Here is an 18,789-nt window from a genome sequence, read left to right on the forward strand (position 1 = left end):
GTATATACTCGTGTATAAGCCGAGTTTTTCAGCACAAAAAATGTGCTGAAAAACGTCCCCTCGGCTTATACACGAGTCTAAAACAAAAAAAATTACCCACTTAAAAAAAATTAAACTTAAATACTCACCCTCTGATGTCGGCGCGGCTTACCGATGTCCCCGATGTCAGCGCGTCCCGTCTTCTTTCTTCTCCGCGGCTCCTCTTCTCTCTTCTGGCATGGAGGCGGCCATGGTTTCTTAGTGGCCGAGCATACTATGACGTCAGCAGCGGCCGCGTCATAGTATGCGCATGCTAGAAGAAAAGATGGCCGCGTCCATGCCGGAAGAGAGAAGAGGAGCTGCAGAGAAGAAAGAAGAAGGGACGCGCTGACATCGGTAAGTTGCGCCTACATCGGGGAGCCGCACTGACATCGGAGGGCGAGTATATAAGTTTATTTTTTTTAAGGGCCGTGGGGGCTGGCAGGCTGTATACTACTGGGGGCTGGCAGGCTGTATACTACTGGGGGCTGGCAGGCTGTATACTACTGGGGGCATTTGACCAATGCATTTCCCACCCTCGGCTTATACTCGAGTCAGTAGTTTTTCCCAGTTTTTGGTGGTAAAATTAGGGGTCTCGGGTCGGCTTATAATCGAGTATATACGGTAAGTGGCCGACAATTTCACTTAAGAACAGATTAGTAAAAAAATATTTAGTACAAAACCTATGAAATAGAAGACATGCATATCACAAATGCAAGACTCCTACATTTTCCAAGGAATAATGGAAATTCAATTTAATCAATGAAAGACACCGATGGAAATTTGCAAAAAATGCACCACTACTTGCTAGCATGCAGAACACCTCATGCTTAAAGCATGCAAAGTCACATCATACATTCTTATGGCCTTGCTGATTGCAAGTTCAGGTACTAAGCAATAGCAGGACAGTCTATAGAGCGTATTACCAGAAAATGTCAGAGAAAAACACGTTTATATTACCAAACACATAAAAACACATTCTTACAAAATTCAGAGGTCCTAGATAGTGTGACAAAAACAAAGGAAATAGAAATAATTTTACATCAACTAAGCACATAGATAAAATGAGGCCATTTTAAATCTTCAGCACCAGAGAGATGCTGAAAATGCAATTTCAAGGGAATTGATACCATTTTTATTTGTCTAAGTAAATTAGGCTTTATTCACCATTTTACATGAAGGGTTCTTCATGGTTATTGACTACCTTAAAAGCAGTAGTCAGTCATTCTTTAGTTGGTCTATTACATAAGCTAACCTAACATATAAATGTCACCCGACTGATGTGCTTTTTTGACCCCCCCCCCCTCCCTTCAAAAAAAACAAAACAAAAATACAACACCTTGGAGTTTGAGAATCTGTGCCCATGCATTTGCCCTGGACAGCCCCAGGGATGATTGTCAGAGTAACTTATTCGGCCTGCCTAGTAACACTGATTTCTTCAAACAGGAGTTCAGGGTGCCCTCCTACTTTATAGTGCAACAAACTAGATATAAAACCCAAGAGGGAACAGAAGTCTATGACACACATTCCATTTGTATCGACATACAATGACAGTAGTGACTCCATAGCGAGAGTGATTAGGAAACACTGGTCAAAGTTAAATGGAGGCAACATTACAGTGGATGAATTTAAACCCCCCCCTCTTTTTTCCTACCGCAAGTCACAATCATTACGTGACAGACTAGTTAAATCTGACGTTGGACCATCAAAAGTTTTGAGGCAAACTGGCCTTTATGGCACAGTACGGAAAGGTTGCTTTCCATGCTGCAATTGTATCAACTGTACACATATGGATAAGGGCTCACAATTTTTACATAATGATAAAACTTACCATATCAAATATTATCTAACCTGCACTAGCAGCTATGTCATTTATGTACCGTCTTGCCCTCGTGGCTTTCTCTATGTGGGTGAGACCACACTAGAATTTAAGGTGCAGTTCACACGACATAGATACACAATTCGGTCTCGACGTAATGATTTGCCCGTTTCCAAACATTTTCTTGAGACTGGACACACTGAGAAACAGTTGCGTTTCCGCACAATAGATCATATACCACCACAACGCAGAGGTGGGGACCGTGAGCGTATTCTGAAACGCAGGGAATTGAAATGGATTTTTGTATTAAACACACTTAAACCACATGGCTTAAAATGTTGATTATAGATTGAGTTCTGTTTGATGCGTCTCCTCTCCAGTCCAATGTAGCGATGTACACTGTGTCCACTAATGTAGGTGGAATAATGAATTATATGATTGTTGTTTACATTTTTATAATGTCTTTTTTCCTTTTTTTCAAATTATGAAGTCGCATATCTCAAGCAACTTGAACATATGTCTTCCTCGTCTCTGTAGTGATTTTGAATTATTATTTGTGATATTGACATTTTTTCTGTAAAAATTTTTTTTTGTATAGAGAGTTGACATCGATTCATTCTGTATCTTGTATCTGCAGTGACATCTTATATATTAATTGTTATTTCTTATGGGGTCAGCACCTAATGTTTTGTTACCGCTGTGGTTATTACCACTAGAACAGAGGTAATTTGCCGTTCTCTGTTTTTCCCCTGGAAAGGGGTTAGACATAAACTGGCACCTCCAGCCTTATTAGGCACTATTCGCAATAATTGCGGTTCACTTGCGGTGATTATGCGTTTTCTGTGTGGCTAATATCATCTTGCAGATACACAGGTTGCCATGGTGAGTTTCCCCCACAGTTTATTGTTCGGACCGACTGGTCCATACTGCAGTGTGAATACTAACATACATATGGTCATTACGCATCTATTTACTTGCTCATGGTTCCAGCGATGCGATCCTCTATATATATATTTTTTGTCTATTGACATTAGCTGCTGTCAGTCTTTTGATTGGCAGTGGTTCTGCCCATTGACTTACAATGTGCCGAACCGCACACACGCGGTCGCCATTCCCGGTGTGCGTTTCACCATGCGTGCCAGCCCAGTGCGATGGTGTATACGGCTATCACTAGCTCTTCTTTTGATATAAGGTGGTGAGACGATGGGGACTTTGTTTATGGCTTGTTAGCTATGGATTTTTTATTTTTTTTTCACTTTTACTATGTCAGTGTTCACACACATCAATGGATGTTCACGTTGTATGCCAAACTATATTTGTATACATATACCATGGTGAGGCACATGCACTTTAATCTAATGATGTATCTATTCGATATTTGTATTTTAGTAAATTTTATGAGCATTATGATTATTTGAACTTTGCACATTGCTTGAACTTTGCACTTTGTCTGTATTGGTCAATAATGATCACATGACCTCCTTCATTTTTTTTTATATATCTGTACACAATCATGGATATTCAGCTTGAGAAAGGCTCACTGTTTGGAGCCGAAACGTTGCTCTTTCACAAGGAATAAATCCACTAAGGTATTTTTCACTACAATCTGGTGTGCTGCTTTTTTTCCTTTGTCGTTAGATATAAAACTAAATATCTAAACATTGCTTGTGCCTCCTAATGGACCAGCAGTGCTAGTTAGCTGCAGTGACGACAATCACTAATCAGCGGGTCATCACTGGATCAGAAACGTCTCCACACTTGTGTGGAGTGTTATCTTCTTGTTTAGAGACAATGTACACTGCTATTCTTTTATACAACATAGATAAAAAAAAAAAAAAAAAAAAAAAACAACACACCTAGAAATAAGAAAGTTATAATTAGCAGCACAGAGTGCTAGGACAAGATGTCGGGCGTTTCGGGCTGCTAATTATGCATGCCCTCGCCACCTCCCTCTCCCATGCTAGGAGATGGCGGTCACTTCGAACCGCTCGCATGACAGCATGAAAGAGGAAAGTGAAGTGGCGTGCACAATAAGTAGCCCAGAGCAACGGACATCTTATCCCTGTGCTGATAATCATAGCTTTCTTTTCTAGGGGATTGCGGTGTGTCAAGATTAATGACCGGGATCAAGATGAAGAGGAGCAGAGGTATTACTTTTCTCTCTCTCTCTTTTTTTTTTTTTTTTTTTTTTTTTTTTAAAGTGTTTGATTTCCTTCAAAGGGAAAATATATTGTAACATTCTAAGGCTACGTTGACGTGTGCCTGCCGTACTGTAGTACAGCTGGCACCGGGGAGAGGAGGAGGGGGTGGGCGCTAAAACATTGCGACTGGGCCATATCCCGGGAAAAGAAAGGACATATCCTATCTTTCCACTGAGTACGGGACAGTCCGGTGTTGCACCGCGCCGCTCCACTAGGGCGCTGTGCTCTCATTGCTGTCTATGGGGGACGTATATTCGTCGGCCGTTTATACGTCTTCCATACGGCTGTGTGAATTCAGCCTAACAGATAGTAGTATCTCTGTGGCTAAAGGAAATAATACAGAAGCACTCATATGTGGCCATTTGTGCATTGTTAGTGCTTAGTCTTCATAATAAAATACATTATCATAAATTAGGGGCATCTGTCCATGTTGTTGAAAGGCTGCAGAATTTACACAGTGGTTGGTTTGCAGCCATTACAAGGAACAAACCAGATGAAAAATTATATTTACAGGGGCACCATATTTACAGTACTTACAGGGAACTGGATTATATATGGATTCTGTAAATCCCTGGCCGAATCCTATGTATTTGAGCTGTTGCACACTGTGTTCTATCCTTTGAACATGTACTTTTTAATATAAATGTTTTTTCCACTTTCACTTATAGGTAAACACTATTTTTTAATGTAGAAGATTTTCTTTTTTTTAAAAGATTTTATTTATGAATTTTCAATTTTTTAAATTCAACAATAACACCTTGAAACATTAGACTACGGCGCAGCGTAGTAATACTTGAGAATAGCAGGGCAGCATATTCAGATATTGCATTCGGTCAAATAGCATTCTAATATCAGAAATAGGTGACCATATCAGTACATATACAGCATGTAATCGCCGCAGTTGGAACTTAATGAACAAACATTCAGACACCCATTCATGCAGACATACAAAGACATAACACTAACTACATAACACTCCACCCTCTTCACATGGGGTTCGAGCCAGACAAAAGGATTCGTTTATGATAGCTACTTTACACCGCAGTGTTAGAGTTCATGTTCCATCTAGACCAAATAAATTCAAATTTTTGAGGGCATTGTCTATTATTGTATACCGAGTAATACATAGGGATAACCTTGTTGACCAGCGATATCCATTTCTGCAGGGGAGGGGGGTCACGATCCTTCCAGGACATAATCACCACCTTACGCGCATAGTACAGAACGAGTCTAAAGAAGATCCTGTCATAATGGCCACCAATGACCTCGTTTATTACTCCCAAGAGGCAAACTTTAGGGTTAGCTATATGGGGAAAACCAAAGTGATTGCTGAGGAATGTTAGCACTTCTGTCCAAAAGGCACTGACCCTGGGGCATGCCCACACACAATGTAGGAAAGAACCACAGGCTACCTGACATCTGAAGCAGTTATCATCCTGTCTAGCCCCCATACGATTAAGTCTTACCGGGGTGTAATAAATTCTGTGGAGGAATTTTGTTTGTACTAGGAAATCCCTAGCGCTTACCACTGAGTCAAAGTATGAGTGCTCAACTTCCCCCCATTCCTCTTCTGAGAGGTCTGGGATATCCTCTCTCCAGCGCCCCTGAGCCCGGTCAAATGGTCGAACACCCTGAGCTTGCAGAACAGTGTATACTTGTGTGAGAGTTTTTGATAGATCAGGGGTTCCTAGCAGGGTTTCCAGTTTAGTGAATTCAGTGGACAATGCAAGGGACCCAAACTGGGCCTTAAAGGCGTGTCTCAGTTGGGAGTAGTGGAAGGACGCCATGGGGGGCAGGGAAAACCTCTCTCTCAGTTCACGCAGGGAGAGTAGCTCAGAATTTGAGGATAACAATTGGCCGATGAACTTGACGCCTGCAGCCCCCCACATCGTCCACCCAGGCAAGGAGAGAAGGTGTGGGAACCAAGGGTTTAACCAGATGGGAGATCTGGGAGACACTGGAGGGGGAGAGGAGGGGCTGACTAGCAATTGAGCTCTTTGCCAGCAGATGGCTACAGTACGCAGAGGAATTGGGATTAGGGCCGGGGATTTGTACCTATATAGAAGGTTCGTAAGAGCTTCATATGACCCCATCAGAGACCCAGCCAAGGCAGTGGCTGCATTCCCCCTATCTATGTCGATCCACCACTGTGCGTAGACAAGTTGGGATGCCAGATAGTAAAAGTATAAGTCAGGAGCCGCTAATCCACCTCGAGATCTAGGCGCCTGTAATACGGCCAGACTGAAACGTGGGCTGGTCCCTTGCCAATAGAATGTTCTTAAGATACTGTCTATACGTTTAAATATTAGTTTGGGGAGTAGCACCGGACAGGAGTGAAGTAGATATAAGAATTTTGGTAAATAGATCATTTTAAAAATATTGATGCGGCCATAAAGGGATAAGGGTAATGTGGACCATGCTTGCAATCGTTTCTCTGTGTCTGTTATCAGGGGGTCAATATTTAATGCAACATAATCCTGGACCCTACGGGACACCCTGACACCCAGATATCTAAAGCTGGATACTACCTGCAAGGGGATAGATAGGTTAAGATTGGTATTACCGGATAAAGGGAAGAGAACTGACTTATCCCAATTTACCCGTAGGCCTGAGATGGAACCAAATCTGTCAATTAGGGAAAGAAGGGATACTAGAGAGGCGCCAACGTCTCCAAGGTATACTAGGGTGTCGTCCGCGTATAAGGAAACCTTCTCCGTGATCGACCCTCTCACCAATCCAACTATATCAGCGGAGAGGCGAATAGCCGCAGCAAGGGGTTCAATGGCCAATGCAAAAAGTAACGGGGACAACGGACAACCCTGCCTGGTGCCCCGGCCCATGGGGAAGGGAGCAGACACATTCAGGTTAGTTCTGACCCTGGCTTTCGGACCCTGATATAAAAGCTGGACAAGGGCCAGGAATCTAGGGCCTATTCTCATTTTAGCCAGTACGGCCCATAAATATGGCCATTCAACCGAGTCGAAGGCCTTGCAATTGTCAAGTGAAAGAACAAAGCCAGGATCAGGAGAGCCCACAGCTGCTTCTATGTTTAGGAATAATCTCTGAATATTAATATCCGTTCCCCTGCCGGGCATGAAGCCCGTCTGATCCGGGTGCACCAGTGACAAAATCACCTTATTTAGTCTGGTTGACAAGATTTTGGCTAGAATTTTAACGTCGGTGTTAAGGAGAGAAATAGGTCGATAAGAGTCAGGGAGAGAAGGGTCTTTTCCGGGCTTCGGGATAACTACTATTAAGGCTTCTCTCATAGAGGGAGGCAACGAGCCATGCTCCAGGGCTGTGTTAAAAACATCAAGCAGCTTAGGGGCTAAGAATTCACATTTACTCCTATACCATTCTCCCCCCAGCCCGTCTAGACCAGGTGTCTTACCTGACGGAAGAGACTGAATAGCTAATTCCACCTCCTCTGCTGAGATGGGGGAGTCTAATTCTAGAGATTGGGCAGGGGTTAGGCGCCACAGAGGAAGGTCATCCAAAAAAGCATCCATTTCGGCAGCCGTAGTAGATATGCTAGGACTGTACAGGGAAGAATAAAATTCTGTAAACACCTTATTTATAGAGGTAGGAACATGTACCAAGGCCCCACTCGCATCTGCTATAAAGGGGACCGAAGCACATGGTCGTTCCGCCCTGGAGAGGTATGCAAGTAGCTTACCATTTTTGTCCCCAAATTCAAAAACTGAGGCTTCAGACGCCAAAAGGCGTTTGCTAGTGCGTTCCTTGGCCAGAGCAAGATGTTCCCGCTGTACCTGCGCCCAGGCCCTCTTATTGTCCCCACTGGGATTCTCTATGTATCTCTTTTCAGCAACCTGTAGTCTAGTGGTCAGCCCTCTTTCTTTATCGCCCATGACCTTCCTATGCCCTGCCACCCCGGAGATGATCGCCCCCCCTCGTAGAGGACTTGTATGCGTCCCACAGAAGCAACGGATCTGGATGGTTATGATGGGTTTCCCAAAAATCATTATGATCTGTCTGCATTTTCATCTGCACTGTAGGATTAGAAAGCCATGCAGGGTGCAAGCGCCAAATTCGGGAATCACAGGGAGGACCAATCAGTAGATTAAGAACCAAAGCGGAGTGGTCCGAGATACTACGGGGGCAGTGGAAGATAGAGTCAACCATGGGGAGCACGTCAGGGGAACCTAATGCCAGGTCTATTCGAGAAAAGGTCCTATGCACTGAGGAGTAAAATGTATACTCTTTCCCCAAAGGATATTTCCCCCTCCAGAGATCTTTCAAGCTAAGGGACATTATCCATTCATTTAATCGAGTTGATGCAGGGTCAACCCCACTAGTGCGATCTAGAGATGGATCAGGCACCGCATTAAAGTCCCCTATACAAATTAATGGACCCGGGGGCATGGCTGCCAGTTTATCTGTCATTGCTTGTAGTGGGCCAGTATCAAAAGGAGGAGGGACGTACACTGAGGCAATGGTGAAGGAGGACCCCCATAAGGAGCAGTGCAGTATGACAAAACGGCCAAAATGGTCGATGGCCACCTGTAACACCTCTATTGGGAGGGATTTAGATACCAGTATAGAGACACCTCTTGCATATACTGAGTATGAGGAGTGGTAACCCCTAGCTACCCAGGCACGTTTCAGTGATAGAATTTTTTGTCCTGTAAGGTGCGTCTCCTGTATACAGACTATATGGGGAGACTGTTTTTTAATGGTATCCAAAATTATAGCTCTTTTAAATTTAGAATTTAGCCCTCTAACGTTCCAGCTTATTACCTTAATTGGCGCCATAACAGTGAGGGGGGATATGGGTCTGGCTGGATATTTGGAGAATTGGAACCTGCAAAGAGGAATGGAGGAGACATAGACACAAACAACCACTCACACACACATTCACACAGCTTTGCCACAAAAAACACATAATAAAGCATTAACATGAATAAACCTGTAACCCAATTATACTTTAAAAATAACCCCCTGTCTAACACTCTAACAATTGAAGTGCAGACCTATACCCTCGAACTATCTAACTACCAGGAACTATGGTCCCCAACTAGGATAAACCCAAAAAACTGCTTATCCCGGGAACCTGACCCCTACAGTTAGGGGGTTAGAAAGTAAATGATGGATATCACCGATCACTTAGAAACAGTGTAGAGGTGACCCCCCAGTAATTTACTAGAGGGGGTGGAGGCATCCACCTTGAAGTATTGTATAATATAAACGCTTGGCTATATTAGAACTGGGACCCCAGTTATGGCACGCAGGGCCTCCTGACTAAAGGGAAGGACTTTGAGTACATTCCAGCCCAAGATCAGGGAGGAGGGGCCGCCCTAGCACTTCCAGGAGCCCTAGGGGCTGAGTCCACCCATTGCATGGCTTCTGACGGGGAGGTGAAAAAACGGGTCCTCTGACCATCTATCACCCGGAGGCGAGCAGGGAAAATCATCGAATATTTGTACCCTTTATCCCTTAGGCGACTGCGAACCTCATTGAAGTGGGTGCGCTGCTTCCGCACCGCGGCAGAAAAATCAGGGTAAAATGCTATTCTGTTATTACCCAAGAGAATCTCCCCTTTGCCTCTAACCGCACGCAGAATTGCGTCCCTATCCCTAAAGTGTAGTAGTCTAACTAGGAAAGGCCTGGGATTCCCCCCCGGAGGGCCAGGGCGGGTTGGGACTCTATGGGCCCTTTCTACCGTGAAAAACTGCGAAAAAGTCTCTGCAGGCAGCAAGTCCTTCATCCATTTTTCAAAAAAGGCGACCGGATCAGGACCCTCAGCTTTCTCGGGGAGACCAACAACTCTTATATTGTTGCGCCTTAAGCGGTTCTCAAAATCGTCCGCCCTGTCTGCAGCGGCAGCCATCTGACGTTGTAAATCAGTAATCTGAGCGGGCATTGGTCTCTGGACATCTTCAACGTCGGAAATGCGGCGCTCCGTCTCTGTTATCCGCTCCTTAGCTTTATGAACGTCATGTCTCAGGATGACAAAGTCCTGACGGAGCTCATCCACTTTGTTAACTAGCTTAGATTGGCAGGAGTTAATGGCCGCTAACACTTCAGCAAATTTCTTGTCAAGCACCTCAGATGGATCCATAGGGATGTCCTCCGGGTCATCAGGTTGCAATGGGCTCTGAGATCCATCAAACATGGAGGGTGAGGGACCAGGAGATCCATGAGGAGAGCTAGGCTGAGCACGTGAAAACCTGCCCAGCTTCCTTGCCGCATTAGATTGAATTTGCGCTAAAACAGCTTGTGAGGTGGAACAAGCCTGGTTATCCAGAGGGTCAAGAGAATGGTACAGGGGGTCTCCAGGAACTGATTCGTCATCAGATGGCGGCGCAGAGGCACCTGATGGCGCCTTGCTTTGTTTAGCTGTTCTCCTCCTGTTGCCCATTGTTCTATCAGTGTGAATTACAAGCATACAGCACCAGTAATCCAGTAAGCTTTCAAGGAGGGTTGAATTGAATCAGACAGTCACTAAGGATACACCAGGGTAGACAGCAGAAGGACTAAAACCGAGCTCTATGTAGTATAGTAGAAGTAACCCCTTCAGTGCCAGATAGAGATGTGATCAGGGGGGGGGTCAGGAAAGTCTCTTCTTCACTGACACGGGTGTGCTATGTGAGGAGAGGTTCTGTGGTCGGGGGAGCAGACAAGCAGCCTACCTCTCAGCAGCAGTTGAGACAGGACCCCGAGGCAGTAGATCTTGAGCTGTCCCTCAGATTCACAACGGCGGCAGCGCCTGGAAGGCCGGGGGGGGAAGTGCGCCCACTTCACTATGGCGCCGGCACACCACGTGCCGCACACTCCTTACAGCAGCGGCCGCCCACAGTCACGGTCCGGAGGACCGACTCCTCACCTGCCGCCGACACCGGGTCCCGGAAGGGGGAGCGAACGAGCGGCAGCGCCCGGAAAGCAGGAGGAGGCGGCGCGTCAGATCCTCAATGGCGCCGGCACACCACGTGTTGTGCGCGCCACGCCACCGCGGCCGTCCTCGACCCCGAACGGGAGGCCCGACACCTCACCAGATCCCGGCACCCGGCCCCGGGACACAGTGGCGCGAGGCACCTACAGCGGCCGATCCTGCTTCACTGGTACCCCAGCTACAATGGCGGCGCCCGGTCTCTGCTTCAGACCCTCCGACTCGGCTGGGGTTTCAAATGGCAGGCGCCACACCGTCCTCCGATTGCCAGGTAGGTCTGCGTCGGGTGCCCAGATGTTTATTTTCACGGATGGCTATCCACTTTACAGGATGGAGGTCAGGATCCCGGGAGCTCGCCGGTATGCGTCCTCCTAGCTCGGCATTCGGCCACGCCCCCAATGTAGAAGATTTTCTACGTGAAAAATCCACATGTGCAGATGGCCTAAAACTAGAATCTACTGTAAACTAGTATAGGTCTGAGATATCTATGCTGTATGTATGAAATCAGGAACATCGTTCAGAACTGTATAGCATCACATACCTATAAACACGTAGATACTGCCGTCCAGAGTAAATTGTGTGAACACTCAAATATAGTAGGATTTGTTTTTAAGCATGCACTTATGTAATTTAATGCCTTAATTCTGCCTTAAAAGTTCTTGCGCTGCTCACAGTGCAGTATGCATAACACATCACAGATTTGCCCTCCTTCGTAGACACACTTCAGGAGGAGGCCCAAGGGCAGCAAAGAGGAGCAATCATCAGCAGGCAGTCAGGTGATGTTCATGGAGTTTCCCTAGTGATGTAACTGCCTATATATGGACATTTACATCACTGGAGACACCTACAGTGTACATTTAGTGGATGCTGGCGATGCGTGATACACATTGGCATCTGTGCCCCATACGGTATAATTACAATCCTAACAGGTCAGACGTTTTCTGTATTTCTTGACCAAGTTAGCACACACACTGCAGCACGCATTTTGACCCATTCCTCCATGGATAAGATCTTCTTCAGATCTTTCAGGTTTCAAGGCTGTCACTGGGCAACATTGAGCTTCAGCTCCATCCAAAGACTTCTGATTGAGTGAAGGTCTGGAGACTAGATAGACCACTCCAGGACCTTGAAATGCATCATACTGAGCGCCTCCCTGGGAAGACCCAACCATCACCCATCTTTAATGCTTTTACTGAGCAAAGGAGTTTTTTTGTCCAAAATCTTGTCATACATGGCCCTATCCACCTTCCCTTCAATATTGTGCAGTGGTCCTGTTCTCTTTGCAGAAAGCCACCCTAAAGTATGTTTCAATCCCCTTCATGTTTGGGACTGTGTTCTTCGGGTTGTTTTCATCCTTCTTCCTCCATATCCAGCAAAGGGAGTTGATACTAAATGTTCTATTTTGGTCTCATCTGACCACATGATCTTCTACAATGCCTTCTCTGCGTTGTCCAGCTGGTCAGTGGAAAAGTTCAAACAGTCCTGGACATGTACTGGCACTAGTAGGGGAACCTAGTACATTAGTGTGTTACCATCTTTGAGACTGTGTTCACTGCTGGATTCAAGTCATTGACCAGGGCCTCCTCTGTACTTCTGGGCCGATTCATAACCTTACTCAGCATCACCCTTAATTAGCATTAAAATGCTATTTAACAAATATTCAATGTGATTTTCAGTTTTTTTCTAGATTCAGTCTCAGTTGAAGTGTATCGACAAAAATTAAAGACCTCTCCATTCTTTGAAGGTGGGAAACCTAGCAAAATGGGCCTTGTGTCAAATACTTATTTCCCCCACTGTACAGGCAGTTCCCGGGTTATGTACAAGATAGGTTTCATAGGTTTGTTCTCAAGTTGAATTTGTTTTTGCCCCAGTGACAATTGGAGTTTAAAATTTTTTGCTGTAATGGGACCAATGATTATCAATAAAACTTCATTACAGACACCGTACAGCTGATCATTACAGTCTGGGACTATAGTAAAGCATTCAGCAAGCTTCACCAGAGGTCACAGTGGGAAGAAGTGTCCGTCTTTAACTAGGGGGTGGTCTAGAACTAGAACAGTTAATTGTCAAGGAAATATTAGTGTAACACAAGGTAATAAGTGAAGCAAAAGCCAAATGGACACATATAACAAATCAAATTTATCCAAGATCCTTCTTCCATAACAAACAACTGCACAGGAATACCCAACAAATGCAAACTGTATAGGGATAAACAATCCATTCACTCCAATACAGCAGCAATTATTGCTAAGATTAAGTCCTGGAAAAAAGAGAGCAATCATTGGAAACAAATATTTCCAGGAACATCTGTTCCTGATCGTATAAAAGGAGACTTAGAAGAGAAGACTGCTCACTCTTGATGCAACATGGGAGTCACATATAAGAGTGACTGAAATAATGTTAGATTGTATGTGGTAAGCTACTTAAGGTAAATGATGCTGTAAACGAACTACAGAGGATTTTCTCAGCAGTAAGATCTGTCAACTATCCAAAGGTTAGGTAAAAACGATTAAATTAAGGGGGACCTTACTGATCAGTAGAGTCAAGTGACCCCCATATACTAAGTAATGCTGGCATAACTTCTTTTACCAATTATCATTTGTATATAAAGAGGAGGGTGTGGCCCTATATACCGTGTGCATTAATATGGTAAGAACTAGCCCACAGCCCAACATTTTACATGCAGAAAAGTTGCCATACATTTGCTGTGGCCAAAATACAAAAAGCAACAGTATTGATAAAATGTCCAGTGGTGATACAATCTTACTTGATAAAGCTTTTTTGCCAGCTGCATGGTAGGCTATAATGTATTTCTTTCCATCTCGATCCTCAGTTTTGGTTTCCAGCCCAGGGAATAGGCCTTTTACCGCCTGATGAATGATTGTCCTCTTCTCTTTGCTATCATCAACAACCTAGATATAAAATTTGCCAGAAAAAGCTCAGTGCAACCACAGGAAAAGGTATGTAAACTACCAACAGAAAGGTCAGTTCAGTTAGGGCAACACTTCACAACAACGTTTAAAGAGAACCTGTCAAAATTCCAAAGGATATAAAACCACAATAAGTACCTTGTCTGGTCGGTTGCCTGTTTTTTGAACATGTCTTTATAAATAGAGGTCGCTGCCTGAAGCCAGACAAATTAACTTATATTCATGGTCCGCTTGCATAGGAGTGGGGCAGTCAAGCAGGCACCGGCACTTGCGGCCACATCTTTACATAAAGCGCCACCTTATATCCTCCTAGCCGGCTTCTTGTCCTCTCCTTGCCCTGCCGTGTACTCGTCTCAATTCTGAGATGTTGAGCGATTCATTCGCGATAATTGAGACGAGACTGAAATTACAGAGAGATAGGGAGGCGCGGTTATGTAAAGAAGCAGCCATGGGGGCTGGCACCTCCTTGACTATTGTGCCAGGACCCCCACGCCCCTGACTGGAAGCTGACCATGAATAGAAGTAAATTTTTCTTGCTGCAGGCAGCGGTCTCAATTTATAAATACATGTCCAATTCACATGCAACTGACCATCGAAGGTACTTATTGTGGTTTCATAGAGATTTGCCTGGTGAAAGGTTCCCTTGAAGGTGAGTTAACTCGTCCCCAACCGCCCACTGACGAAAGACGTCAGAGATTCCCAAGATTTCATGACCTCATGGTGGGCATATAAAGTTAACACACACACATACATTACATATAAATAAAGCTTTAAAAATAAAACATTAATATTCATCAAAATTTTTACAACAATGTCTTGCTCCACTATAAAAAAACATTGCCATGGTTGCCCTGTTTGCCTCAGACTTTACATATTATATATTAAAACGACAGTCACAAACTATATAGCAGTGATGGCGAACCCTTTACATACAGAGTGCCCAAACTACATCCAAAATCCACTTATTTACTGTAAAGTGCCAGCATGGAATTTTATACAGTAACTTACTGCTACCTGTTCTTCCGCACAATTCTTTCAATTGTATTGGCCGCCTCAGGCCACCAATATAGTTGACAGAAGGAAAGCAAATTCAAATTATCATTGTAGCTTCTTTCCAGGGTCTCTCTGTACTGGAAGAAATGGTGAGTCCAGCAGGATGATCTCCAAAGATAATGCACTTCTGTCAACACCTTCTTACTTTCCCTGCAGTTCCAAACAGCCAAGATTCAGTGTTTGGTGAACTCCTTGGACAATGGCCTGAGTGCCCGCAGAAAGGGCTCAGAGTGCCACCTCTGGCACCCGTGCCTTAGGTTCGCCACCACTGCTATATAGTATACATATAAATTTTTAATTTATAAACAAGTTTGGGTAAGTTCAAGGTAAAAGTACACCTTAAAAACAATTACCTCAATAGCTACATTGGATTCCTTATTTTTATATAACTGAAGGTCTTCCAAACGCTTTTTCTCATCATCGGATAAGACTGAATAAATGTCTTCTGATGGATCCTAAAAAGAGCCAGAATGTCAGTTTACCAAGACAAACTGAAAATATGCTATGCAGCTATGAAAATATGGAGATTTACCTCGTCATCTGCTGGAACCGATAAATCATTCAGATAAATGATCTTTCCATCTTTTCCTATTTCATGTACAACAAAATCTGAATATCTAAAACGGAAGGTAGAGGCGTTAGAACGAATGTCCACAAAATGTAACAAGAGCAGAAATAAAGCTTTTCTTGACAAATTTAACTTGTCCAAGGTTTCTTTGCAACATGCTGCAATCGTTTTTTCTCTTAACAACTTCAGTGTATCGGACTGATTTATGCAAAGTAGCCAGTTGTAAAACCGACAAAGTGACCCATTTTTAATGCTGCATCTTATCAATGTTACTCTGTGGAGCTAAATAAATGCAGGTATTGTTGAAATGTATGTTAAGAGCATGTAAACTATGATACAGGTTTGTTATATACAAAATAGCAGATGGTATTGCAAATCTAAAATACTTGGCTGAATAAGAATCAGCACTTACGGTAAGTCCCTTTCAGAATGCCGTTATCTACGTCCCCATAGACGGCTATGTCGGCCGCACGAGGACCCCACACGTGTGGCAGCGTGTATGGGGAAAAGATGGAGCATGCCCTGTTTCCCCGTATGTACAGCCCTGTATCGCTGTGGAGAGGGGAGGGGTGAACAGTGCTCACACCACCTCGTCGTCTCCACCATGCTCCCGTGTGCTCGCCTGTGCAAGCATATGGCAGTGTGCAAGTAGCACAACTGTAAGCCCCACTGTGCAAACAAGTAAACGGTCTTAAAATTCTTCGTCCTCTCAGACATCCTTTTTAAGTTCATTCTAGATATACAGGCACAAAATGTGTTAATACCTTTACCATATTTGACAAAAAAAGCTTTTATAGGCTCAAAACTCTATATGTTAGTTCATGACACAAATACAGCACAATTACAAGGACACAAACGATAATGCCCACTACAGCAGTTTAGAAACGCTGTATGAGAAATACATTACCTTTCTTTCAAGATTCCAGAGAAGCCTTTATGAGAGCTCACAAATTTGGTGATCCCAACATCAAGTTCAGTCAGGCCATGTTTCATCATGTCAGCAAAACTTTCGGGGTCCCCCTCATCAGGCTCCCCTTCCAGGAGTTCCTCCTCTCCTTCACTTCCATTACCCTCTTCAGCAACACTTTCTGTTTCTAGGACTTTCTGGGGCTGAACAACACTTTCCTGAAGCTTGGTAACAGATTCATCAGCAAAATCATTTTCTGAGAGCTTTAGCTTCTTGGCGTCATCTAGGGTGAGGTCTTTAGATGCAAGGTGTCGCTTCAGTGAAATGGTTGTCATCTCAATGGACTCCATAGTTAGAAAGGCACTGTAGAACTTTTTACATAAACCTAATGGACAAAAGATAAGGGCCACATAAAACAAACCAGTTCAAGAGAGAATACTTGCTATGATGTAACACAGTAAACACACATTTACTGATGCATCTATTAATCCAATGACATGCTTAAATCTATGCTTTAGGTTAGAACAAAGCTTTTTATTTACTCTTATTTTCCCTTCTTGTTGAAATGGAAGACCCATAACCTCTGAATGCATTGACTATTTTGCCTGTATAGTGAATAGTATAAAAAAGTACACAAAAAAATAATAATTCAACTTAAAAAACAAGCCATAATAGAGAACGTTTGATTAAAAAATAAAGTTAGAGCTCTCCGGATATACCCTGTTTCCATGAAAATAAAGCCCTGAAAAATAAGATCCCCCCCCCCCCCCTCTTTCCAGGCGATCTCTTTTCCTAACCTCTATACTCCAAGGATCCCAATCTGCCTCTCAATTGTTGATTGTTATACCATGTGGAATCTTGAAATGTTTTCATAAGCGATTGCATGTCTGATTCCGTATAATAGTGTAAAATAAAGTCCTTCCATTTTTTAAAGAATTTTTTAGAGTCCCTTTTTTTCCCTTATGTCTCTACGTCACGTTTTTGAGGAGTATGAAATTTTCAGTAATACAAATGTATAACTCCTAGTCGTATAAAGTGTTAACCCGTCGCGTGGTAGCGTTTCTACATTTTTCCCTCTCCATCTTCTGATGACAATAGCTTAGTGTACATTTGACATTTCATTGCTACCATTTTGAGGACTATGCAACCTTTGATCAGCTTTTATTAATATTTTGTATGTGATAAAAAATGGTGTGAAAAGTGGTGTTTCATACATTTCTGTGCCATTTTCTGTTACGGGGTTCACAGACGGAAAAAAACTGTTTTATATTTTGATAGGGTTGTAGCAAAAAAACTACTGAATATAGGTAAGAAAAATAAAAGGCGATTTTTTTTTGAGCTATTGATTTGTGGAAAACAAAAACCTTTATAGTTACATTTTTTTTTTTTTTTTTTTTTACAGGGGCACATTTAGCTAGGAACATATTATATACGTGTTCCCTGCTTTTCTTTTATACAGATCACAAATAACAGTGATCTAACTGTAACAGCCCCTTGGATCACCAATCTGAATGCAGAAAGGATGCACCTAGCATATTCCCTGCATGCCTCTCACTGTATACAGGGGCAGGTGTAACATGGGACTGATCCCAGCACAGTAAAGGATCCGGCTGTCACACAGATAGCTTGATCCTGTTAATGGCTCTGTGTGCACAATCCCACACTGCCACTGGAAGGGGCAGAGCTCCTCACCACTTCATTCCAGTCGGCGGGCACTATAGAACATCACGTGACCCGAGCTCCAGTCACATAACCTATCAGAGCCGCAAGCTGGCCTGGTGGGGGAGTAGTGGCAGCTATGTGTCACATGTCCTGGTGATGGCGTGCACATTTTTCAAGAATGGGTGAGTGATCCATTATTTTATGCATAACAGTACATCTGAGATAATCAAACAGACATGAACTTTTTTTTTTCTTTTTTTAAAACACATGCTGAATACAGGCCATCATATAAGTCATTTGGTTCACATTCCATTTTTATCTGATGTTCAAGGAAATCAACCACATGAACTTAGTGGTTTTTACCCAAGCATACTTAACGTATATACTTGAGTATAAGCAGACCCGAGTATAAGCCGAGACCCCTAATTTTACCACCAAAAACTGGAAAAACATATTGACTCGAGTATAAGCCGAGGGTGGGAAATGCATTGGTCACAGACCCCCCAAGCATACAGCCACCTCAGCCTGCCCCCAGTAGCATACAGCCACCTCAGCCTGCCCCCAGTAGCATACAGCCACCTCAGCCTGCCCCCAGTAGCATACAGCCACCTCAGCCTGCCCCCAGTAGCATACAGCCACCTCAGCCTGCCCCCAGTAGCATACAGCCACCTCAGCCTGCCCCCAGTAGCATACAGCCACCTCAGCCTGCCCCCAGTAGCATACA

At 43.8% G+C, this 18,789-nt stretch overlaps 1 protein-coding gene across 4 annotated transcripts in view; it reads right to left on the minus strand.

Annotated features, from left to right (window-relative positions):
• Nucleotides 1-18,789, minus strand: part of PUS7 (pseudouridine synthase 7) — a 38,343-nt gene that overhangs the window by 17,112 nt on the left and 2,442 nt on the right. For all 4 annotated transcript variants that reach the window (XM_072147194.1, XM_072147192.1, XM_072147195.1 and 1 more), the window contains exons 2-5: nt 16,404-16,788; nt 15,461-15,545; nt 15,282-15,383; nt 13,713-13,857 (exon numbers count right to left, since the gene is read on the minus strand). In XM_072147194.1, the coding sequence (XP_072003295.1) occupies nt 13,713-13,857; nt 15,282-15,383; nt 15,461-15,545; nt 16,404-16,753 (682 nt within the window). In that variant the 5' untranslated portion in view covers nt 16,754-16,788. The remainder of the gene's footprint in view (nt 1-13,712; nt 13,858-15,281; nt 15,384-15,460; nt 15,546-16,403; nt 16,789-18,789) is intronic.

The sequence above is a fragment of the Engystomops pustulosus genome, chromosome 4 (assembly GCF_040894005.1).
Source record: "Engystomops pustulosus chromosome 4, aEngPut4.maternal, whole genome shotgun sequence".
NCBI classification, from domain to species: Eukaryota; Metazoa; Chordata; class Amphibia; order Anura; family Leptodactylidae; genus Engystomops; species Engystomops pustulosus.